The sequence below is a fragment of the Megalobrama amblycephala genome, linkage group LG7 (assembly GCF_018812025.1).
Source record: "Megalobrama amblycephala isolate DHTTF-2021 linkage group LG7, ASM1881202v1, whole genome shotgun sequence".
In the NCBI taxonomy this organism is placed as follows: domain Eukaryota; kingdom Metazoa; phylum Chordata; class Actinopteri; order Cypriniformes; family Xenocyprididae; genus Megalobrama; species Megalobrama amblycephala.
The window spans coordinates 18350585-18376663 of NC_063050.1; the positions used below are offsets into that span (position 1 = coordinate 18350585).

At 41.8% G+C, this 26079-nt stretch overlaps 2 protein-coding genes across 6 annotated transcripts in view; one reads left to right on the forward strand and one right to left on the reverse strand.

The window, feature by feature from the left end:
• The window catches only part of tbck (TBC1 domain containing kinase), a 68890-nt gene extending 68748 nt beyond the window's left edge, over nt 1-142 (reverse strand). For 3 of the 4 annotated variants that reach the window (XM_048196305.1, XM_048196303.1, XM_048196306.1), the window contains exon 1: nt 1-142. The gene's annotated coding sequence lies outside the window, so the exon portion shown is untranslated. The other variant, XM_048196304.1, reaches the window with a different exon arrangement.
• Nucleotides 132-25062, forward strand: aimp1a (aminoacyl tRNA synthetase complex interacting multifunctional protein 1a). 2 transcript variants are annotated; one of them, XM_048196307.1, is made up of 7 exons: nt 132-259; nt 3094-3227; nt 5333-5446; nt 5921-6082; nt 9308-9513; nt 20538-20706; nt 24801-25062. In XM_048196307.1, coding segments are annotated over exons 1-7 (954 nt in total). In that variant the 5' UTR covers nt 132-257; the 3' UTR covers nt 24968-25062. The 2 variants fall into 2 exon arrangements, with proteins under 2 accessions (XP_048052264.1, XP_048052265.1); XM_048196308.1 differs by lacking the exon at nt 132-259 and adding an exon at nt 2505-2656.
• The last annotated feature ends 1017 nt before the right edge of the window (nt 25063-26079 follow it).

Below are 26079 nucleotides of genomic sequence, written 5' to 3' on the forward strand. Positions count from 1 at the left end.
CTGTTTATCTGAAATGAAAGACTGCTCCATTTGATTCACGTGTCCATTGATAATATTACAGATATATATTTGTGATTTTGAGAGATCGGTGGAGTCTTCCGGAGACTGTAAACAGCTGAAACGCGCGTGGCGACGCGTTTATCCCGCGCCGGCGAACAGCTGAACGACGCGTGACCGTGGCGTCATCATCCGACGACGGTGAGAGAAGATTGTGTAGCGTGTGGCTTAATAGCAAAGAAACATACGGTTGCAGTTATATGTAAGTACTAGTGCACGAAGTAATGTTTTAATTTGAGTATTGTTTATTTGTCTATGTAGCGTATTAGGAAATGTAAGTCTCTGTTTTAGAGCTGTAGACGTACAAATGTGCTGTGTGGACTGACATGTGAAGTGACAGTCAGCACTGTATCTATATAAAGACAATAATGTCATCAGTCATGATGATCCTCCTGTATGAATATCACTACTCATAAAAAATCATATTATGGTTAAATGTTTATCCTTGCGTAGACATCTGCTGTGAAGGGTTAAAAAGTGAAATAAATATAAATATTTCCCTCTGTGTGTCATTTTAACATTTATACTATTGTACTTTGAAATTAATAATTCTTAAATAACAATTCTTACTTGCTTTCTGTCTTACCTTCACTTTCACTTGCACTATATATGGTCTGTCAAACTGGTTTATTCACCTGAACAAGTCAACATATTAAAATGCCACCATGCATGTTCTGAAGGGCTTAAAAAAGACTTTGAATTACCATTTCAATTAGGATACATGGTAACGCTTTATTTTACAGTGTACTTGTTACACGTTACATGCAGTTACTATAGTAGTAATTGCTATAAATTGTGCACAATTACATGCAACTAACCCTAAACAACTCCCTAACCCTATAGTAAGTACATGTATTTAATCTTTATTGCTCAGTACTAAAATGTATAATTACACTGTAATATGGACACCTTAAAATAAAGTGTACCCAAATACATAATTGAAATTAGTATAGTGCATGATTATACTGTGTTGCTTAAGTCAAGTAGATATGACTGATAGCCTTCATCTTGTTCTATGATTTGTTTAACATAATTGAACATGTCCTACTTTACAATTTACAAATCAGTGTAGTGACTTTCTGCATGGAGGTGTTGTAAACATTAATATGTGTCATCATAAATGTGTTGATAAAATAACCAGATCTTCAGTTCTATTATCTTAAAATGGGCCTAATATGTTGGTTTTATAAACCTTAAACTTAATAAATAAGTTAGAATATCACTATCATTAATATATATATTTAAATAATAAATTACTATCAAATTAAAATAATTATTATAAATTAACAAAATATTTTGTTTTGGTATTTACAATAATTTAGAATTTCTTAAAGAAATAGTTCACCTAAAAATGAAAATTGTGTCATCGTTTACTCACCCTCAAGTTGTTCCAAACCTGTATAAATGTCTTTGTTCTGCTGAACACAAAGGAAGATATTTGGAAGAATGTTTGTAACCAAGCAGATCTTGACTACCATGGTATTTTCCCCCCTATTATGGTAGTCAGTGGGGGCCGAGATTTGTTTGGTTACAAACATTCTTCCAAATATCTTCCTAGAAAGAAATTTATACAGGTGTGGATCAACTTGAGGGTGAGTAAATGATGACACAATTTTCATTTTTGGGTAAACTATCCCTTTAAAGATGAGTGGAAGAGAATGAAGTTTTAATTGCGATATGGCTGGGGTTGATGGCCAATGAAAACGCTGACTCATGGGTGGCACAAGTGCGTGGTCATTTTCTCTCCATTCAGACTTGCATGAATGTGACAGCTGCTCCTGTAAGTGTTACTTTCACTGGTGTCGGATGTAACACATGGCTTTAAATCTCTTCAAGAGCACTGATGTTTTCATGGTTTATTTCACAGACGCCGTTGTGTTTTTGGTTGCGTTTCACAAATTTTATATCCGTTGCATGGCTGACATTCACATTTATTGGCTGTCATGCGATGCCGATGACCACCGCTGCGAGGAAAACGGTGACAACTGAGCTTTTTGGAAATGTTTTTGGAAGTGTTTTTGGGCTCCGGCTCCGGCCCCGGGACTCGTTTTCAGGGGTTATGCAAATGAAAACAGTCCTGTCATGGTGCTCATAAATTCTTCCACCACAGGCCCATTTAAAGCAGTTCAAGAACTTCAAAAACAAGAGACTTTGATCCACGATATTATCAACTCCAGCTTTTTTGTGTTTCTAATTTCCTCATCTGAACTCTTTTGTTTTCATCCTGCGCCAGCTGTTGTTTTCCAGCACCACCCTGCACTATGTGTTATGATGTGTTCTTCTCTTTTCCTACGCCTTGTAAAAATTCCCTTAGTCCTTTTGCAGTGGATGAGCCGAAGCCAAACGTGTAATGTGTCCATTTTCCTTCACCAGCTGTCTTTTGACTGAATGGGAATTGCTGTTTGATCCATTGTGGAGCCAAAGAGGATTCCTCGATCAAAACACTTTTATAGTGGTGGCGGGGGGACAGTGACGCAATCACACAGTATTTGTCTCATGGTGGACATGAGAACACACACATTTAGATGCCATATGGCTTGATTTCCATCCTCTTCCTTGCTCGGGAATATTTTTGTTGACTTACTTGACCTGGAGATTGGTGAGCTGATTCAAATGGTCTAATGGTATTGAAGTGAGAGTGTGAAACAGGGTTCGCTGGGATTAGGATGGAGAATGTACTCTTTGATGAGGTTTTCACATGTTGTTTGGCGTCTAGCCGATCTATTGTTAAGCATCTGGCTGGTGTCAGATGTTTCATTATGATTCCCCTTCATGGAAGCGGATTAAGACAGAAACTTGGCCACACATTGGTATAAATTACAAATTAAAGCACCGTGTAAAGTTGCCAAAACACCTCATGTTTACGTGCGCCAAAGATCTGAAAGATCTCATTTAAAGAGGTCATGCTCTCTCAAGTGCCGCATGTTCCCAAACAGGGATAGGATGTCCCTGTAGATCCTCTTTTTTTAAAGCATGTTTATGAGTGACTAAGAGTTCCTACCACATTTGATCTTTCCCTTTGGCTTGTTTTTCCAGGTTCCTGGTAAGATCCCTCTTCAGGATGTCAGGCCACACACCCTCACTCATGAGACTGGAACAGAAGGCCGCGGAGGCTGACCAGCTCATCGAATACCTCAAGCAGCAAGTCCAGCTGCTGAAGGAGAAAGCCAGTAAGTGGATGCATGAGGCATGCATGTGTGTTGCAAAAAAGGACGTTTGTGCACTGCAAAGCTCAATAAGTTAAGAATATTTAAAACATTTGAGGAAAATGATTACCTTTAAAACATTTAAGTAAACTAAATAATTTCTTTAAGTTAGTAGAACTTACATTTTTGGTGACAAGTGGGGTGGGGTTGGGGAAGCGGAACTAGGTCAGTGTAGAGCACCGGTGTCTCTCATTAACAATCACGTCACCGACATCCCTTCATACCACAGTTCTCAGCCTCGCCCAACTCATCATAATGTTAATTACATACAGTAAATTTACAAAAACATCACATTCAGATCTTGGTTAAATATTACATAGTAAAAAAATACATGCTATTATAACTATCAAAGAGACTGTTATTATATACTTGCCTGTATATAATCAAACAACATACAGTATATGTGGTCTTAAAAGTTTTGCAGTCCATCCTCAACCTATCCACAGGCTCTACTTTCTACCACAGTGGTAACCCTACAAAACTAACATAACAGAACCCCCTGTAAATCTCAACATTACACAACATTAAACACTAACTTTTGTCTCTGCATGTTAATCTTGTGCAAAATAACACTTAATTTCAACATTTATTTTCCTTATACAGTCTGACGGAAAGCATGCTCGGAATTAGAAATCTGGTGCAAATCAATCATATTAAGTTCAGCTTACTACAATCAAATTTTGAGTTCACGCAACCTTTTTTTTATTAAGTACAATGAACATTCATTATTATTTGAGTCAAATCGAACTCATTTCATTTAATTAATTTCACTGTTCGGTTTTACAGTGTGATGATGAAAAGTAGAAAGAGAAAGAATCTTTTAAAAATTTTGTTCAAGATCCAAATGCCAAGTTCCTAGAAATATATAATATTTGCTTTCATGGAGGTTTATAGAAGCTTGTTTCTGCCACAGAATTAAACAATTTAAAAGATAAGTGTGAATTTTTATCTCACAATTCTGACGTTTTTTCTCACAATTGTGAGATATAAACTTATAAAATCAGAATTGTGAGAAAAAAAATCAGAATTGTGAGATAAAAAGTTGCAATTATCTTTTTATTTTTAATTCAGTGGCAGAAACAAGCTTCTATAAGGTTTCATGCATTTATTTTTTTTTTAAAAGAAAGAAAAACATTTGAGCAGAAAAATTACAAAAGCTTGGGGTCACTAAGATTTTTTTTTTTTAAAGAAATGTATACTTTTATTCAGAAAAGATCATTAAATTGATCAAAAGTGACAGTAAAGACATTACAAAAGATTTCTATTTCAAATAAATGCTGTACTTTTGAACTTTCTATTCATAAGAATGCTGAAAATAAATGCATCATGATTTCCACAAAAATACGAAGCAGCTCAACTGTTTTCAACATTGATAATAATAATAATAAGAAATGTTTGAGCAGCAAATCAGCATATTAGAATGATTTCTGAAGGATCATGTGACACTGAAGACTGGAGTAATGTTGCTGAAAATTAATTAATATAATATTAGAATTACTGTATTTTTTCAAATAAATGTAGCTCTGGTGAGCATAATAGACTTTTCAAAAACATGAAAAGAAACTTGACCCCAAATGAAACTTTTGAAAGGTGGTGTAAAAATTTTACCTTTTTGATTCAAATATAAAATTAATATAAAAATTAAAATGCCTTTTTGTGTTGTTTAAAGTACAACAACTTTGATTTAGTGGATTTTTCAGATATTAAAGGAATAGTTCACCTAATTTATTCACCCTCAAATTGTTCCAAACCTGTATGAATTAAACAAGAAAAGATATTTTGAAGAATGTCGGTAACCAAACAGTTGACTGGCTTCCATAGTATTTTTTTATTTTTATTTTTTGGCCTATTTGGTTACCCATATTCTTCAAAATATTGTCTTTTGAGTTCAGCAGAAGAAATACTGTAAATTCATACAGGTTTGGAACAACTTGAGCATGAATACATGGACAGAATTTTCGTTTATGGGTGAACTACCCCTTTAATAATATTTTAAATGGGACTGCATTCTTATTGGTCACTGCTGAATTGATGTGTTTCTTGTTCTAATAAATGTGTTTTTTGTGTAGTTGTGCAGGCCACAGTGAAAGAGGAGAAGAAACTGATGGTGGAGAACGCCAAGATCAAGAAGGACATTGAGGAGCTGAAGAAACAACTTATTGAAATGGAAAGAAGGAGAGGAGGTATAATATCACGCAACATACTGTATTCTTGCTGATGTTCTTGAAATAATGAAATACTGTACTGGAAAACATACTGTAACTTTTAGAATTCAAAACTTCTACAGTCCAGAATTAAACGCATCAACACATGACCACCCACATTTAAACATCAATGTTGCCTGCTGGGTGGTCAGAAACTCCTAAACACAGAACTGATTTTAAAAGTAAAATATGAAAAAGTTAGCCAGACTTTGTGCTGTTTCTTGTTATATTCGTAGTTAGTTGCAGGCGGTATTAGGGGAAGGGACATTCTCATTTTTGAATTTGAGTGGATACAAATCTGTGTAGTGTAAGATGAGTGTTAATATAGTGCCTTCAAAATAGAGGGCACTATTTTGTTTCACAAACAGAAACCTTCACCTTGTGGTGAGTATTTGGGATTAACAAAACATTGTTTTTCTAATGATAAAGAAGTAAAATAACTGTTCTTCGCAGTAAATGAGGTGGCTATGCCTTCAAAGGAGCCCAGCATCCAGTGTGTATCTAAACCGACAGCCGCAGAGCCACCTGCCCCAGCAGCCCCTTCTGCTCCTGCTACAAAAACCCCACCAGCCAAAAACAACGATGACATGAAAAAGATGAAAGCTGAGAAGAAGGGTAAGCATACTTTTGAGACTATTAAAATGACATTTCCTTTATAACAGTTCATCTCTGCAGTGGCAAAGTTTCCAGGCATTGCTGTTGATTCATTTTCAACACCATCCAAAACGTTTGGATGGTCAGAACTTTATACATTTTGAAAAGGTACTTCACCACTGGCAAAATGGGTTTCTAATAAAAATTGTCTGCCTATACAGTAGAAAGGCAAAAACGTTTGGGGTAGTTATGCATAATTTATAGTAATTTCTATAGTAACTACATGTAACATATGTGACAAGGACACTGTAAAAAAAAAAAATTATTAAGAGTAGGCTGTATCTTGTCTAGGGGTGCATTGAATTTTTGGGGAATATGTGGATGATTTACAAATAAGCACATAAAAACATTTTACTAAAGGACAGTGCCATTCTAAACACAGCTTACCCTACTCTCATAAATAATGCAGTGTAATGAACAGATAGAGTTTGAGAAGAGACCGCAAGCGAATGTTAGCTGTGGATGAAGGTCAAACTCATTTGGGTTACAACCTGATCTGAAGGCAAACCAGATTTAAAGATGTATTCTGGTTGTTATATTTCTAAGTATTCATACCCTAAAGAACAGAGCATTTGAAATGATTCAGATTTCCTTTCATGGTTATTTATTATGAAAATTATTTTCATTTCAAATCGCTCAAATCCCTTCAACTTGGGAACGCTCTGTTCATATTGAAGTACAAATCGCAGATCATTTTTGTGCATTTATGGGCTGAGGAAAAACAAGTTAACTTTTGTGTTTCTCTGACATTCCTGCGGGCCAGATGTCAAAAGCAGTTTAATAATATTCTTTTTCTCCTTCAGTGTCGATGAATGCTGTGTTTCAATGTGAATGAGAGCCTCTCCTGCACCTGTATTTCATGCATATCTCTTTCTTGGCAGTGCTAAATGACTTGTCACATTTAGAAGGCTTTGAGGAATCTTGGCGCATTTTATTCTAGACTTAAATTAGGGCTGTATGATTAATCAAAATCACAATAGAAATCATAAAAGCTTTGTGTGATTATTAAACCACAAAAGGCTGTGATTAAATTAATTATATACAGCGCCTGCATTCAAAAGTGAAGGGTTGTCTACTGCACTCATTTTTCCTCTTTAAAAGTTTGGAATAATAAGCCAATTTTACAGCTGTTGACAACTTTACGTGGAATTTAAAAGGTGTTCTGAGAAAGTGAAGAGGGTTTAACCAGACTGCCTTGCAATGCTTCGTGAAAGTGAATAATTATGAAAGAACTGCATTACTGGCACTTTCCACGAATAAAATGCAGTTTTGTGCTCTGTGACTTTTTCAAGTATTAAAGTCAGAAATGAAACAAGGGATATGTTAGATAAAATTGATCTAAGGTAAAATTAACTTGGCATGAAAATTTTTAAATTCATCAAATGTCTGTATAAAATAAAAACAGTTTACAGTCAAAAAGATCAAACTTTTGTGGCCAAAATGACTTTTTTTAAGGGTAAGAGAGTCATTTTGGCCTCAGAGAATTTACTTTCTTGACTGTAAACTGATTTTATCAACAATTTTAATTTTTATTTGCAATAAACTAATTATTATGATTATGGAAAAGACATACACTGAGTCTCAAACTCCATTGTTTCCTCCTTCTTATATAAATCTCATTTGTTTAAAAGACCTCCGGAAAACAGGCGAATCTCAACATAACACCGACTGTTACGTAGCAGTCGGGATCATTAATATGTACGCCCCCAATATTTGCATATGCCAGCCCATGTTCCCAACATAATGAAAGGCATTAGACAAGGGCAGCCAGTAACGTCTGGATGTGCACAGGTGAATCATCAGACTAGGTAAGCAAGCAAGAACAATAGCGAAAAATGGCAGATGGAGCAATAATAACTGACATGATCCATGATTACATGATATTATTAGTGATATTTGTAAACTGTCTTTCTAAATGTTTCGTTAGCATGTTGCTAATGTACTGTTAAATGTGGTTAAAGTTACCATCGTTTCTTACTGTATTCACAGAGACAAGAGCCGTCGCTGTTTTCATTTTTAAACACTTGCAGTCTGTATAATTCATAAACACAACTTCATTCTTTATAAATATCTCCAACAGTGTAGCATTAGCCGTTAGCTACGGAGCACAGCCTCAAATTCATTCAGAATCAAATGTAAACAATATAACAGTATACAATACTCACATAATCCGACGCATGCATGACGAACACTTTGTAAAGATCCATTTGAGGGTTATATTAGCTGTGTAAACTTTAAGGCACTGTTCAAGGCAAGCGCGATCTCCGTGGGCGTGGAGCACGAGAATTAAAGGGCCAGTAGCCCTGAATCGGCTCATTTATAATGATGCCCCAAAATAGGCAGTTAAAAAAATTAATTTAAAAAAATCTATGGGGTATTTTGAGCTGAAACTTCACAGACACATTCAGGGGACACCTTAGACTTATATTACATCTTTTTAAAAAAAGTTCTAGGGCACCTTTAAATCATAGAAACATTTTGTAACACTTTAGGGTTTTACTATGATTTTTGATTTTTAAAGCATTCTTGCTGTATAAGTATTCATTTATTAATTAATGACCTCAAACTTTTTAAATAAGCACTTTGTTTCTAAGAAAACACCCAGAACTCTGCCTGAGTATCATTGTGTTCAGTACTTATGCATGTATAGACTAAACATTTTAATTTCATGATTTGCCGGGTTAAGTGGTGGTCCAAAACGGTTTCCCCCTAGCCTATATGTCCGGAAACAGTGATAAAGTTGTACTCTTTTCAAATGACTGGAACGATTAGAAACAAATGCCATACTGAAGCCATTGTTGGCAGAGCTATTTTGGGAAAAGCTTGAAAACAGAACAGAAATGACAACTGTATAATTTCCATGGCTTGAGATGTGTCCCAACAGCTCCCTGGGGAACAATATGCACAAGCTAATAATAACTATCAAAGAGCTGCATTAAAAACACCTCACAAACTAAAGGCACATTTCCTCAGGGTGGACATGCACTGTAATAAAATCCCAGAATGACACTGTGTGCTGAGGTTGGTGCAATATCTGTAATAGCAGTACATACACAGCTTATGCTTTTTACAGATATATGGCGTGTTATTTGATGATTCATATTTTAGCAATTCTGTCCTGATTTACAAACACAAAAATATCTGAAAGACACATTTCTAATGCTCTGTGACATGCTTTTGGTCCAGGTGAGAAGAAAGAGAAGAAACCAGCGGCGCCGCCTCAAGAAGAGGCGAAAGTAGACGTGTCTCGACTGGATTTGCGAGTGGGCCGCATTATCAGCGCAGAGAAGCACCCTGACGCCGACTCTCTCTACGTTGAGCAGGTGGATGTGGGCGAAGCGGCTCCACGTACTGTCGTCAGTGGCCTGGTCAAACACATCCCTCTGGAGCAGGTACCCATCTAACCCCTGACAAACACCTGTGTTTATTAGTTTTGAGGATCATCAGAATTAAAAGCATTACGGAAATCAATTCAATAAAACAAATCATTTATCGCATTTATCCACTAATTTATAAAGCACCTTAAACGGACAGTTCACCCAAAAAATGAAAATTATACGATGATTTACTCACCCTCAATCCATCCAAGGTGTGACTATCTTTTTTCAGACAAACACAATCGGAGTTAAATTAAAAAAATATCCCAGCTCTTCCAAGCTTTATAATGGTAGTGAAGATTTGAAGCCACAAAAAAGTCCATCTATTCTTCATAGAAGTAATCCAGTATGGCTCTAGGGGGTTAATAAAGGCCATCTGAAGCAAAATTATGGGTTTTTGTTAGAAAAATATCCATATTTAAAACTTTATAAACTATAATAGCTGGCTTCCTGTACAGTTGAGTTCCGGTGGAAGAGTGACCTCTGACCCGACGTATGATGTAGGATACAGGAGTAGCGTAAGCTTAGGTGAGAGTAGATGACTCTCGCGGTTCAAACAAACTCAAGCTCCTCTTCTCTTATATCGAAATCCTCCGACATTTCTCTTTGAAAAAATCGAATTTTAGTTTAAACTGTTATGGCTTTAAAACGCATGCAAATAATAACTTTTATGATGACGAAGAACTGCAATGTCACTTGAGTGTGGTCGCGATAGAGATGATAATCCATGCAAAAATCGCATTTTTGGCAGAGTATCCGAGGCACAAGTTGTACAGGCTCCGCCCTCTTCTGGAAAGCGGGGTGTGGAGCAGCTGCTCATTTGCATTTAAAGATACATGCACGAAAGAAACATTCTGTGGACACCAGACTTGCATTACATCTTGTAAAAAAGGGGCATAATCGGTCCCCTTTAATGTTACTCTGATTGTGTTCACCTGAAAGAAGAAAGTCATTTACACCTAGGACGGCTTGAGGGTGAATAAATCATGGGATAATTTTTATTTTTGAGTGTACTTATCCCTTTAAGTAATTAGTTTTGTAATTGCAGTTATGAGGTTTTTTTTCTCCAGTTATTATAATTGCATTGAATTTTCATTGTCAGATCTGACTATGGAAATTTCAGTTTAATTTAAAAAGCCACCAAATCCACTAAAAATATTACATTAAATTGTCCCTCCAGTTACATTTGTGTCTTCAGCATATTCAAAGAAACATGGGTCACTCTTTAATTTAAGGTGATGCTATTACAGTGTAATTACACAAGTACTCAGTAATATTAATTAACTTCATGTACTTACTGTAGGGTTAGGCTTAGTTTCTTGTAATTATGCATAATTTCCTGTTATTACTATAGTAAGTACATGTAATGTGCAACTGTCACCTTAAATTAAATTGTTACTGAAACTTCAATCACTCATGAATCAAACTGTATCATGGCCAAATGCTAGTCTGGCTATCACCAGACCAAGCTCAATTTAAAATTGAACATTGGTCTGGGGAGTTCGCTATGTATTTCCTACTGCACAAGAGGCGTGATCAACGAGCATTAGTCACGCAATTGGATAGTCCTTCAACCAATCAGATCAACGATCCGGGTGACGTACTTTGCAGAGCGATGCGAAAACTCCTGACAGGTTTACCGTGTGTCTCAATCAGCTCCCTAGTTCAGTAGTCAGGGCACTGATCAGGGAATCAGCCACATTCACTTTCATGATATACTGATTCACAACCTAGGGAACTAGGGAGCTGATTGAGACGCAGGGTTAGTTTGTATTGGTTTGCAGCATTGATCCGCGGTTTGCAGAAGCAGCAATGGCATCGAGCGATTTTTGCAGGTTGTGCAAAAAAACATGAAAGTGATCGGTATAGAGATTGCTAATGTGTCGTCATCATGACGTATTCCCGGTGGTGAACGCAAAGCATTTTGGGAATCCGCGGCACAAACATACACAAGGCGCCAGACTTCTTTGCATGGAGGGAAGAACGCAGTGTTCAAGATGCCGTATACCTGCTGTTTTAAAGTCGCTGCAGCAGGCACAGGTCTTTTTTACAGATGGATGCAGGACCTGGAGATTGTAAAAGTGGGGCAGAAAACTGTCGTCCGTTCAAATGTATGCTAATGTTTTAAGCACCACACTCTTCGCTCTCTCTCATCTATCTGCATGCAGTCAGAATTCAACAAACCAGCGTGTGTGTGTGAGATTTTGGTTGGGTGACAGTTGTAGGTTACAGTTTGACAAGTTTACATTTTGACAAAAGCACAATGTTGTGTTTTATTGTGTGTACACAAATATAAGTAAACACTTTGCAGTTTGAAAGATGTCCTGTATGAACAAAATGACGGAGTATGTTTTTATGTTTCCACTGTTCGATCGCGCCCGCGCCTCTCTCTCTCTCTCTCACACACACACGCTGGTTTGTTGAATTCGTACTCGGTTACTAACGTAACCTCGGTTCCCTGAGATACTTCACTCGTACTGCGTATGGGGAAAAGTCTCCCCTTTTCCCTGTCACTGAAGCCTTTTTCAATAACGCAGTGTAACTGCATCGTCATTGGTTCACTCATGAGAAGTTGTTGAACCAATGACGGCGCGGCATAGCTGCGCGCTCTATGGCGAGAAAGCGCGCGGATTTTCCCGCCGAAAGGGGCGGGGTTGAGTGCTATATAAGCGGGCGTTTCGCCATAGGAATTCAGGCCATATCGACTGAAGCGACGACCCTGAAGCCGCAGCCTCGTGGCACGGCAAGAAACGCAGTACTCGTTCCGTATCTCAGGGAACCGAGGTTACGTTAGTAACCGAGTACGTTCCCTTTCGATACTTCACTCGTACTGCGTATGGGGAACGAATTTAACCGCGCCGTGCCACGGAAGGGAACGACTGGACATGTTTGGGACACCTAGAAGGGGTCCACGAAACTAAAGAGAGGGCCGAAGCCGTCGAACCCTTAGTTACACTACAAGAGGAGATCACTCCTAAACCGGTTGAGGCGGAGCTCGAAGAGGCCGCTGCATCAGACCGATAGGACCCGAGCTTGCAAAGCCGGAACATCCAACTGGTAAAACCTGACAAAGGTGGACGGCGAGGACCAGCCGGCCGCCTCACAGATGTCTTTGATAGAAACTCCACTGGACCAGGCCCAAGAAGAGGCCATACTCCTAGTGGAGTGAGCTCTAACTCCTATGGGGCATTCCGAGCCCATGGAGGAGTAACAGAGAGCTATGGCGTCGACAATCCAACGCGAGAGACGTTGCTTTGAGACCGGAGACCCTTTGGTGCGGCCGCCAAAGCAAACAAAGAGTTGATCTGATAGCCGAAAATGCTGCGATCGCTCTACATAAGTTCTCAATGCCCTAACAGGGCAGAGCAACTCCAGCTCTTGCTCTTCTGACGAGACAGGGAGCGCAGAGAGGGAGATGACCTGTGCTCTGAACGGGGTCGAGAGCACCTTGGGGACGTAGCCATGCCTGGGTTTCAATACGACTTTAGAGTCGTTGGGTCCAAACTCAAGGCAAGCAGGGCTCACAGAGAGGGCCTGCAGATCGCCGACACGTTTAACCGATGCTAGAGCCAGTAGCAGCGCGGTCTTAAGTGTCAGGGGCTTGAGGTCAGCTGAGCACAGCGGCTCAAAGGGACGCCCTTTGAGAGCCCTAAGGACCATAGATAGGTCCCAGGTAGGAACAGTGAGGGGGCGAGGAGGATTCAATCGCCTAGCACCCCTCAAGAAATGCACCACTAGGCCGTTTTTTCCTACCGACTGGCCAGCGATAGGAGAGTGAAACGCTGCAATGGCTGCTACGTAAACCTTGAGCGTTGAAGGAGCTCGTCCTGCATTCAAACGCTCTTGGAGAAAGGACAGTATCTGAGATACGTCACACTCCACTGGATCTATGTTGCGTGCAGAGCACCAGTCAACAAAGATCGACCATTTCTGGGCGTAGAGACGTCTCGTAGACGGAGCTCTCGCCTGAGAGATGGTGTTCAACACGTCCCCGGGGAGGCTGACCGGCTCCCATCGAGGGACCATAGGTGCATAGCCCAAAGTTCTGGCTGTGGGTGCCAAATTGTCCTGTTCGCCTGAGAGAGAAGGTCCCGTCTCAGGGGAATGGGCCACGGGGCTCTCGTGGAGAGCCTGAACAGCTCCGAGGACCAAATATGGCTCCTCCAGAGCGGGGCCACCAGGAGGACTCTGTGCTTGTCTTCCTTGATTCGTCTGATAACCTGAGGGATCAGAGCGATCGGGGGAATGCGTAGAGAAGGGAGCTGGGCCAATGGTGGGCCAGCGCGTCGTCCTTCCTCAAAAAATAAGTTGGGCAATGAGAGTTGTCTTCTGAGGCGAAGAGGTCGACCTCTGCCTTCCCGAAGAATTCCCATATTGTGAGAACCGTCTGGGGGTGGAGCGTCCACTCGTCTGAGGGAACATTGCTCCGGGACAACATATCTGCTCCCAGATTGGTTTTCCCAGGAATGTGTGTCGCCCTGAGCGACAGAAATCTGGGTAGAGCCCATTCCAGTAGGCGCTTCGCCAGTGCGCATAAGCGGCTGGACGAAAGACCTCCCTGGTGATTTATGTACGACACCACCGTCATGCTGTCCGATTGGACTAGGACGTGGCGACCCGTCAGGTGAGCCTGAAAGAAGTGAAGGGCACGTATCACTGCCAGCATCTCTAGGCAGTTGATATGGAGATGGCTCTCTTCGTGTGACCACGAGGCGAAGGCCGGTCTGCCCTCGCAAAGAGCGCCCCAACCCGAGTTGGATGCGTCCGTCGAGAGCACCGTCCTTCGCGACGCCGCCTGAAGGGGTACACCACGCTTGAACCACTCGGGGTTCAACCAGGGCTTCAGGGCTGATAGACAGGCCTGATTGACCTTGAGACAGAAGCGGCCGTGCCGCCAGGCGTGGGGGGGGACCCGAAACTTCAGCCAGTACTGCAGAGGCCGCATCCGAAGAAGGCCGAGCTGAAGAACTGGGGAGGCGGAAGCCATCAGCCCTAATAGCCTCTGGAAGGACTTCAGAGGAAGGTAGGCTTTGTTTGTGACAGAAGCCACGAGCTGCTGAATGGCCAGAGCGCGCTCTGGCGAGACTACTGCCGTCATGCGGACAGAGTCGAAAACCGCTCCCAGGAACGAGATGCGTTGGCTGGGAAGCAGCGAGCTCTTGGATAGGTTGACCCTGAGTCCCAGGCATTCTAGATGGCTGAGGAGCACGGATCTGTGAAGTTCTAGCTCTGCTCGCGAGTGGGCCAGAATGAGCCAATCGTCGAGACACGGATTCCCATCTGTCTGAGCGGGGAAAGAGCCGCATTCATGCACTTGGTAAAAGTGCGAGGAGCCAGGGACAGCCCGAAGGGCAGGACCGTGTATTGGTAAGCCACACCCTCGAAGGCGAATCTCAAGAACCGCCTGTGGTGGGGGGCTATCTGGATGTGAAAGTAAGCATCTTTCAGGTCCAGTGAGCAGAACCAGTCCTCGTGACAAATTTGTGCGAGGATCTGCTTCAGCGTCAGCATCTTGAACTTCCGTCTCATGAGGGAGCGGTTCAAGATCCTGAGATCTAGGATGGGTCTGAGACCGCCGTCTTTCTTGGGGACCAGAAAGTAACGGCTGTAAAAGCCCGACTCGCTCTCTGGAGGAGAAACTATTTCTATAGCCCCTTTCTTGAGCAGCGCCAAGACTTCGGTTCGGAGAACGTGAGCGCTGTCTGAATTCACCGAAGTCTGAAGCACCCCGCCGAAGCGTGGGGGTCTTCGGGCGAACTGGAGCGAGTAGCCCTGACTTATGATCCCTAGGATCCACTCTGACAGCCCGGGGATGGCACGCCAAGCCTCGACCCGGGCGGCAAGAGGTTGAATAACATCGGCTGACAGCCCGCCTGAGGGGGGGCTGTGCACCGAGGGTAGTGGAAGAGGAAATTTGCCCTTTATTAGAGAAGGTAAAAATGTGTTCGCCGTGAAAACGGCGGTTTGAGTGGACGCAACATTTGTGGGTCCATCTGTAACACTGAGCATTATTCCCGTGCCCGGATGTGAACGAGGCGGAGGGGAAACTGCACAAAGGAGCTTTGGGGGTGGTCCGGCCGCAGCGAGACATTCCCCCGTCCTCTTCCTTCTTGGATCAGGATGACTTAGGCGTCACAGGGTCCAGCGCAATCTTGGGCCGGGGTCCCTGGCGTCTCGGGAAGGAGCGTCTAACAGAGCGCGAGCGGTGGCGTTGCTCCTTTGGCGGTGCTGCCTGGGAGGCAGAGGGGGCAGGCTTGCTCTGCTGAGCCGGCGCAGGCCTGGGTCGGCTTGAAGCAGATGCGGAGCTGGAGCGTTTTGGCAGGAAGTGTCTCATGGCCTGAGACGACTTCTGCGCTGCGTTGAATCGCTCGGTGAGACCCTCTACCGATGGCCCAAAGAGACCGGAAGGCGAGACAGGGGCGTCTAAAAAGGCCATCTTTTCTGCATCCTTGATCTCGGTCAAGTTGAGCCATAAGTGGCGCTCTAAAACCACCAGGCTGGCCATGGACCTTCCAATGGCCTGGGCTGTGGACCTTCCAATGGCCTGGGCTGTGGACCTTCCAATGGCCTGGGCTGTGGCCTTCGTGGCTCACAGGGCTAGGTCAGTGGCGCTGCGGAGGTCCCTGAAGGCGGGTGCATCAAAGCCGGACTCGTCCATAGAGCGGAGAAGCTTGGCTTGAAACACTTGGAAGATGACCATAGTGTGGAGCGCCGAGGCAGCTTGGCCAGCTGAGGCGTAGGCTCGCGAAGCCAGGGTGGAGGTAGTTCTGCAGGGCTTCGAAGGAAGGGCTCTCTTAGATTTCCAGCCCATGGCCGTGGGAGGACAGAGGTGAGCTGCCACTGCTTCATCCAGGGGTGGCGGGTGCTCGTAACCCTTTTCTTCAGCGCCGTCTACAGTGGTGAGGGCTGAACGGTGCGTGGTGTGCAGGCGGGCAGAGTAAGGAGCGCGCCATGACTTGGTCAGCTCTTCGTGTACCTCGGGGAAGAACGGGGCAGCACGTTGACGAGGGGCCTGGCGTCTTCCCGGCAGGAACCACTCATCTAGACGGCTTCGTGACGGCTCTTCCGGCGGAGCCCGATCCAGGTCCAGCTCCTCCACAGCTTTTGAGAGGACGCGGAGAAGTTCGGCGTCCATACCCGAGCCGTGTTCGATGGGCTCCAGCGGAGGCGGGGGGGCGGGGTCGTCCAACTCGCCAACCCAGCCTTCTGCTTCAGAAGCCGCGAGAGACATGGACTCATCCAGTGGCTCTTCGCCGGATCCACCAAATGAGACGAGGTCACTTGCATGTGCTGAGGGACGCTGCTCAGGGTGGGAGAACCTGACGGGCGACTGCTCTCTGGTGGGAGAGGGCGAGGCACGCGGGGGCTGGGCCGACGTGAGCTCGCTCATCTCCGGGCGCTGAGTCGCTCTACCCCGCTGTCTCTTCCTCGCAGGCTCGCGGCGGGAAGGGGACGGGAGGGCGCGAGCGGCGGGACTGCTTCCGGCAAAGAAAGCAACCCGCGTGCGCAGAGAGGCCAGACTCTTGCACTCGCAGTGCGGGCATGAAGTGTCGGTGAGCGCGGCTTCCGCATGGGGCTTACCCAGGCATCCAACGCACTCATCGTGTCCATCGCTGTCCTGCAGAGGGGCTCTGCAGGTGTCACAGAAGTGACGCGGCATTTGTAACAACGCCGGCGCCGTGAAAACGGCGATTGGGGGGCTCTTATAGAGCGGCGAGGGCCGCGGAAGCTCTTTTAGAGCGGACGAATCCGCTAGGAAAAATGCTCTTAGAGCGGTAATAAACCGCGAGGAAAACGCTCTCAGAGGGGGCGCCGGATGGCAGCAGGAGACGGCAGCCGGAACAGGAAGCAGGCGGCGGGCGTCTTGAAGACGGCGCTCGGGGCAGTAGTCCACGAGGGCGCCGGCTCTGTGGAAGTCCGGCGGCTCAGCTGGGTCCGCTGCGGGGCCTCTTCAACGGCGGCGAGAGCTGCTTCTTCCAGGCGGCGAGCTTCTTCGGCTTCAGCGCGGAGATCAGCGAAGAGATGTGTAGTCGTCGCTGAAGGAGAAAGGACTGAATTCCTATGGCGAAACGCCCGCTTATATAGCACTCAACCCCGCCCCTTTCGGCGGGAAAATTCGCGCGCTTTCTCGCCATAGGGCGCGCAGCTATGCCGCGCCGTCATTGGTTCAACAACTTCTCATGAGTGAACCAATGACGATGCAGTTACACTGCGTTATTGAAAAAGGCTTCAGTGACGGGGAAAAAGGGAGACTTTTCCCCATACGCAGTACGAGTGAAGTATCGAAAGGGAACTGACTGCACGCAGATAGATGAGAGAGAGCGAGGAGTGTGTGCTAAAAACATTAGCATACCTTTGAACGGAAGACAGTTTTCTGCCCCACTTTTACAATCTCCAGGTTCTGGACCCATCCATCTGTAAACCTGGGCCTGTTGCAGCGACTTGAAGTTACTGAAAACTTTGTGTGTGTATGCACTAACACTTAATATCATGTAGTTGTGTGTAAATATATATTTGTGTGTAAAATTATATATATATATATATATATATATGGTGGCCATTTCCATAACACCAAAAAGGAGGACACTTTGCGGCATTTAGTGAGGCAAGAATAATTGCATAGGACTCTGATGTACTCGCGACTACAATGTACTCGTAATACAATTTTGTCCATTATATCGATGGTATCATGATACAGTGATTCTGAAAAAGAACTCATTGCCGGACAATTTGATGTAGACCTATGTGTAACAGAAGAGGCAAAAAGTGTTTGTTCACAGTATTTGTATTTATTCAAGACATTGTGATGTCTGTTTCAAAAAAGTCTTGCAAAGTGCACAGTGCCTGAAATCATACAATTAATGGACTTCTGGAAATAACAAATACATATACAAAACGTGATGATATGACGTAGCCAGCCGGCTTGTTTACGTTTTAACCAATGATATATATTTATTTGACACCGCTTTCAGACAATCGTTTGTTTGACCAGATCTTACGGCATTAAACGCTATGCTGCAGCGTCCTAATAAAGATTCTAGAGCGGGTTTTTTAGGCTGATTCAGCGCAACTCCAAAAGGAGGACAAATGAGTGTTTATGAGGGGGCTTAAAACCTCTCTCTCTCCCATATATATATATATATATATATATATATATATATATATATATATATATATATATATATATATATATATATATATATATATATATATATATATGGGTGCTGGAAGTTGGGCAACAGTTTGACGTCCCTTGACCAGTCGCGCTGCTCTTAAGGATCCAGTCCTTTGATTCCCTTTATTTTCTCGTCATATCTCGTCTTTGCATTAGGATTTAGTTTTAGGCGGTATGGTCCGACAATGTTTTCTTTAGCCCGCTGCATTTTGTAGGATTATATTCTGTTTATCACGCTAATTTTTAATTATTTTCATGCCAGAACACTAGCCTGCAATGCCAGCCCATGTAAACTGGCCAAACATACCCATAATTCTTTGCGTTCTGATGACGTTGCCACCCAGTTGGTCACATGTCTTAGCGATCTCTATACACCCACTCGAGCAATTTGTTTGCTAAATAAAGAAGTCATTTCAGCATCATCGAGAGGTTAAAAGGCGACTCTGATACTGTTCTGTTCAGTGTAAATGAATGCGGAATATAGCCGCCCTAAACTACGTCATTGTCATGACAACCAAAAAGAATTCCAGTCAGCTCAGGCGGGGCGAGATTCAAGAAGCAGGGAGACGAAACATATAGAGCAAATAATAAAAATATTGTCTACCATCAAGGGGCATTGAAGTAAAAGAGTCCTGTGCTCACATTGTGAAGCAAACCACCAAATAACAGCAGAGAATCGTCGTGTGTCATCAATCACCGTTTGTAATCTTCCTATGAAGAGACTGTCGGATCAGCGCTCTGCTACATTTCTCTCAGATAAGGTAAATGCTTAACACAATCGGCGTCACTGTGATTGTGCATTGTTATATTGAAGTGACGGTCGTGCGAGAGGCGGGTAGATCAGATAGAGTTTGAAAGCCGCTTGCCGTCGCTTCTCTATCGTCATCGTGTTATACCCGTCAATAGCGAGCAAGGTGGATAAGCCAGTCTGTGATTGGTTCCCGCAAAAGTGTAACAGCGGAGCAGAAATGAATGCACGGGTTTCCAGACTGAGTTGCCGAGCGAAATCAGGCGAGATCAAGCTGGGTTTACCCAGACTAGCCAAATGCATCATTCAGTAAAAAATCTGAATTGAATCTTTGTAATCAAGCTAATATTTACACCCCTACTAGACTGTTACGCAATAGTCTGAAGTAACTTGAACACTGTACATCTCGGTACTGTAACTGAGAGCAATCTTTGTTTGCCATAAAAAGAATGCAGCTTTTGTTGATTAGGTGTTATGTGTCAGAATATTGTGAAGGAGGATATTTCAGTTTTACTGTTTCATATAAAACGTCTGCACTACCACGATTCATGCGGGTCCATAAACCTGCTCCATGCAGACAGCTCAGTCTCTTGTTTTATTTTCCAGAACCCCAAGTTTACGATTTGTTTAGGGGATTCCTAGCAGCTCGTCAGAAATTCTAATTACACCTATAAAACGCATCTGTTTCCTTCATTCATTTAATATTGTTGGGTTTCCCCACTCTGGTTATGACTACATCACAGTTGCTTTACGTATGTTTGTGCATTTATAGAGTTGAAATAATAATGAATGCCCACAGTTGGTTTTATACAGGATTTGGAAGTAGATGAGATGAATGAGATTGCTTATTGCATGTATTCAGTTTATTAATTTTGTTAGGGGTCTGTTTTGTTCTGCATCCCTTGTTCTTGGTTATAAAAACGAAAAATTCGTCTATTATGAAGTTGCCCAGCTGTTCCTTATTATATAGTATGTTGATGGTTTTGGACCATTGCATAACTTCTCTTTCTGCCATGCACTAATAAGTTATATATTTAATTTATAGTCTTCTGCTTCAGAAGATCGTACTTGATTCCCATGCCGACCATTTGACTGTCTTATGGTTCCTCCGTTCAGATGCAGAATCGTATGGCTGTACTGCTATGCAACCTGAAGCCTGCTAAGATGAGAGGTGTGTTGTCCCAGGCCATGGTCATGTGTGCCAGCTCTCCAGAGAAAGTTGAAATCCTGGATCCCCCGAGTGGAGCCGTTGCTGGAGACAGGGTTTCCGTCCAGGGCTTCCCAGGTAACGTTTCATATTTATACACAAATATACTGCGATGAAATACGATATTACTGTCCAGCGGTCCAATGGCATCTGCAGTCTGCTTCATGGAGCCCATCAGAGTGCCTCATGCTGGTTTATTAAAGGAATATCTCTAACAAAAATCAAAGTTCTGCTCTGATTTACTAGCCTTTACGTTACTCCGAAAGCTGGATGAGTTTCTTCCTTCCATGAGACACAAAAGTAGACATTAGGCAAAATGTTCACACTTCTTGTTTTTGAAGATGAAACGAGCATATGATGTCCAGCAGCTGTCGTGCTCTAAATGGACAAGAACACTGCATATAAATGTCATAAAATCGATCCATACGACGCATGCACTATTTTCCAAGTTTTCTGAAGCCATATAATAGCTTGTCGGTATTCACGTTTGCCATAGCTCTCAAACTTCTTTTGCATCATTGATCAAACCTGCGACAACATCTTGTTAAGGCCCCGATATACTTAAAACGAAATCAAAGAACAAACTGATGTGATGTAATTTCTAACAAAATCAGGCCAAAACGAAGTTCGTTTGCCATTCAAAACTTTTTCAGAGAAAGTACGTTACGCTCCACATTCTTTCACGTGGAAATCTTTTCCGGTTCATTTATCCTGTTCAGTCCGTTGAGGTCAGACGTCTGTGAGTGAAAACATGTCTCACAAGTTGAGACTGAATCTCAGCAGAGTGGGCGGCAACGGATATTCGATAACAGTATATCGCTGCTCACGTATTTCGAACTTCTTTTTACCCCTAAGCGAAGAACTGAAAAGAACTTCGCCATGAGTATATCTCGGCCTTTACGGATGCCCAGATTTACCGGTCGGCCGTTTGAAATGTCATTCAGGTGGTCTGTTCCTGTCCATGTTTGGCAATAATAAGCTGATGACAGATTGCTGTAGCATAGCAGTTCATCTCTTCCTACGCTGTGTGCAGAATTATTAGGCAAGCTGATTTTCTGATCATATTTTTTTCCCAAGCACATTTTACCAATTCCAATCCACATCAATCTTAATAACTACTATTAATATTGTTTTTAATCATTTATAAGTGATATATAATTGTTCATGAAGGCTGGAAATGAAAAATGCCTTATATTCAGGTGTGCAGAATTATTAGGCAGGTTTGCTTTTACAGGCAAAATGAGCCAAAAAAAGAGATTTAACTCAGACTGAAAAGTCAAAAATTATTAAATACTCACGAGAAGGACGCAATACTAATGCAATACTAGAATTTGCAAAGTTAAAGCATGACCAAGGGAAAGCAAAATGCTCATGGGGTCAGCGGGGTCATACAAAATCAGGTGGAAAAGAAAAGACACATGTTAACTGCAAAAGATTGAAGAATTAAGGTGAAGAATTAAGTGTGAAACCATCAGGAACCCTTTAGTCTCCAGCGCCACCATTTTCCAGAACTGCAACCTACCTGGAGTCTCCAGAAGTGCAAGGTGTCAGGATCTCAGAGACTTAGGTTAGCTAAAGAATCCTAAAAAATGACCCGCTCTTAATAATAATCACAAGCTGAAATGTTGTGAAATACATGAAGACTGGGTTTTTATAGGCTTTATAGACAGACAGCTTGAGAGTGACTCCTGAAGGACCAGCACCACATCCTCTTGTACCACTGTTTGAAGAATTTATCTTCCAAAATCTGGCAGTAAGGTGTGGGAGTTCACTTTTAGTCCCTCTCTTATCCTGAAATGTCCGTCTTGCAGAGATGGACTAAAAATGATCTTCCAAAACTTACTGCCAGATTCTGGAAGATAAATTCTTCAAACAGTGGTAAAAGAGGATGTGGTGCTGGTCCTTCAGGAGTCACTCTCAATCTGTCTGTCTATAAGGCCTATAAAAACCCAGTCTTCATGTATTTTATAACACTTCAGCTTGTGATTCTTATTAAGAGCGGGTCATTTTTTAGGATTCTTTAGCTAACCTAACTAAGTCTCTGAGACACCTTGCACTTCTGGAGACTCCAGGTAGGTTGCAGTTCTGGAAAATGGTGGCGCTGGAGTCTAAAAGGTTCCTGATGGTTTCACACTTAACTCTTCACCTTAATTCTTAACTCTTTTGCAGTTAACATGTGTCTTTTCTTTTCCACCTGTTTTTGTATGACCCCGCTGACCTAATGAGCATTTTGCTGTCCATTGGTCATGCTTTAACTTTTGCAATTTCTAGTATTGCATTAATATTGCATCCTTCTCGTGAGTATTTAATCATTTTTGACTTTTCAGTCTAAGTTAAATCTCTTTTTTTGGTCATTTTGCCTGTAAAAGCAAACCTGTCTAATAATTCTGCACACCTGAATATAAGGCATTTTTCATTTCCAGCCTTCATGAACAATTATATATCACTTATAAATGATTAAAAACATTATTAATAGTAGTTATTAAGATTGATGTGGATTGAAATTGGTAAAATGTGTTTGGAAAAAAAATATGATCAGAAAGTTAGCTTTCCTAATAATTCTGCACACAGTGTACTAGTTCATTCATAGCATCAAATAAACATGAATGAACATCAGAAGGTATGTTGTTTCAAATGCGGAAAAACGTCTACACACCATTTTTAAAGTTCAAGTCCACCTACGTTAAACTACCTACTCCCCTGACTGCTCTGTCAGACATAACAGCGGATTCAGCATTATGATTGGTTAGATCACCTGTCAATCAAACTCCCGGAGAAGGGTCAATTGAAATTGTTACATAAGTACTACAACTTTACACAATTATTGAACCAAACTGAATCAATACTGAAGTGATTTCAACTGAATAATGACTGTTTACTATTGTCTTTTTAGAGCTGCTTTACAGCAGAATTGAATTCTGTTTGCATCATTGAATCATTATTTTCCCTGTAAAGCTGCTTTGAAACAATCTGTATTGTATAAAGTGCTATATAAATAAATGTGACTTCACTTGGCTTCTTCAGAATATAAATCTGTTTCACAGTGTATTCAAGCCTTTAGTTGTTTACATTCAACTATATTAGCTAATATTATTTTCCCATTAAAATTAAAGAGCAAATTCCTCAGTGCTTTGGGGAGCCTCAAACAATCCCAATTTTATTCTCAAGCTGTGAAATATGGTGGATCTGGCATGCAAGTGATTTGAAAAAATGTAGCATTCGTGGTTGAGCACAGATTCCCAAGAATTGTGTGAATGTGGAGTGCAGAGGTGGACCATCTGCACAGGACACGGTTAGAATAATGTCTCTTTCACCTTCCTACCTCTCCATGTCAAGCTCTTCCTTGTGTTTCCTTTTGGCTGAAAAGCCTAATATGTTGTCCCAGTCTCTTTTTATTTTTCACAATTAATCACAGTTGTTGTTCTCAGTTGTTCCCAATGGAAAAACAAAGCACGTAGCAGGAATAAGGCAGTTCTCCAAATTCCTCCAGTTGTTGGGAGTCATAAAATGACCTTTACAACAAAAAATGGCCATATCAACACAATAATTACAGGGAGGGATTACAGCCAACAAGTTTGATGATATATTTTTTACTTCCTTTTCTACTTTCTTCTTGTGTTCTGCAGTTTTTTTATGAATTGACGTGCAATTATTTGTTATTGTCCCACGCAAACGTCTGTGATTCATTTCAATCGTGAGGAGGTTTTTTTTGTATTCATAGCATGCATCTGTAACTTGTCATTAAATGTAATGGGGACAGACTGTGACCTTTCTGTGAATTTTTCGTCTCGTTTGGATTGTAGCAGTTATGGTGGTTGTGCAAAGGTCAGCACTAGAACAGACACAAAACCAGGATCCCAGTCTGCATTCAAATCAAGTGTTTGGATTCATTTTGGTTTGATTTATGTCTGCTTATTGTAGGTAGTAGCAAAAACAGGTGTCTTCATCTGGTTTCCATGAGTCCTTGAGTTTTGGAGCATCTCGCTTTGGCTCGGCTTGATTTTAATGGAACTGAGTCACTTTAAAATCATTCTAGATTCATAATGAATTGGCCTATTGAAGTGGATGTTAATGATACCCCGAGTTGATTTCAAAACCGGCTTTTATTTTCAGTCTTTTTACAGCTGTTGGGGGAAAAAAACTAATCAGCGCTCTTTGTTCTGTCGGTCCAGGTGAGCCTGACAAGGAGCTGAACCCAAAGAAGAAAGTGTGGGAGCAGGTCCAGCCAGACTTGCGCACCAATGACCAATGTGTGGCCACTTACAAGGGAGCTGCTTTTGAGGTTGCTGGCAAAGGAGTGTGCAAAGCTCAGACAATGAGTAACAGCGGTATCAAATAGAAACTTCTGTGAGAAGGCTTATTTTCTAACCTCTAGACCTCTCTAACTATGTTGAATGAAGGGACACGTTTGAGAATAAAGTATTTAAAATACTATTCTTTGAATGTCTTTTTTTCTTGGTATGTGTTTATACACTGACATGTCAGTAGATAACAATGGTATATTTATTTAACATTAATCTACATTAATAAAATGTGAGTTTTTATTGTTAGTTAATATGAATATTAATAATAATGAATTGAAGCTTATTGTAAAGTGTTACCAAAATTATGAAGACATTTTTTCCCCATAAGAATAATGTGCACCAATGAATCATGCACAATAAGACCAGTATTGTGTATTATAAAACAGTACATTTGTTGATAATGCAACGTTAGGTATGTTAAAGATCTAAACTAAAAATATAAAGAAAAAACTATTTTGAACAGGAACATTTTATAGCTCTTGCAGCAGTTTAAAGTCCAGAAACAGGTGGTGTTGTAGTCTGGACTGTTCCTTTGTTTGTTAAGATCCATAATGAAATAATTATGTTTAATAGTTTTTTTAATCATGTTCATTTCCTCTGAATTAATCTTATCTGAGCTTGTTTCTTGAAGCCATTTTGATTCGCTTAGTTTTATTGATCCCTCCAGAGGAACATCATAGACGTTTGCACAGGAAGTGTCATTTTCTGCTGAACAGATTCTGCTCTTGTGCTCTGCTCTGCTCTGTTAAACTGATGGATTTATATGTCCATACCAACCCCATTCTGTCAAAAATAATGAACTCCATGAGCTCAACATCAGTGTCATCTAAAAAAAACAAAACATACTTTTCAGTTTTGTATTATGTATCTCTTTTGCATAATCGCATACAATGAAGAAACTTGTTCTGAAACTACTCCTTTCACTCCTTTCCTTAGTTTTTGTCACTAAAATTAGCTGCACATGTTGATTAATTTAAAGATTTTAGTTGAAACTAACGGTAAGACTTGAAGGGTTAGTTCACCCAAAAATGAAAATTCTGTCATTAATTACTCACCCTCATGTCGTTCCACACCCGAAAGACCTTCGTTCATCTTCAGAACACAAATTAAGATATTTTTGATAAAATCCGATGACTCCGTGAGGCCT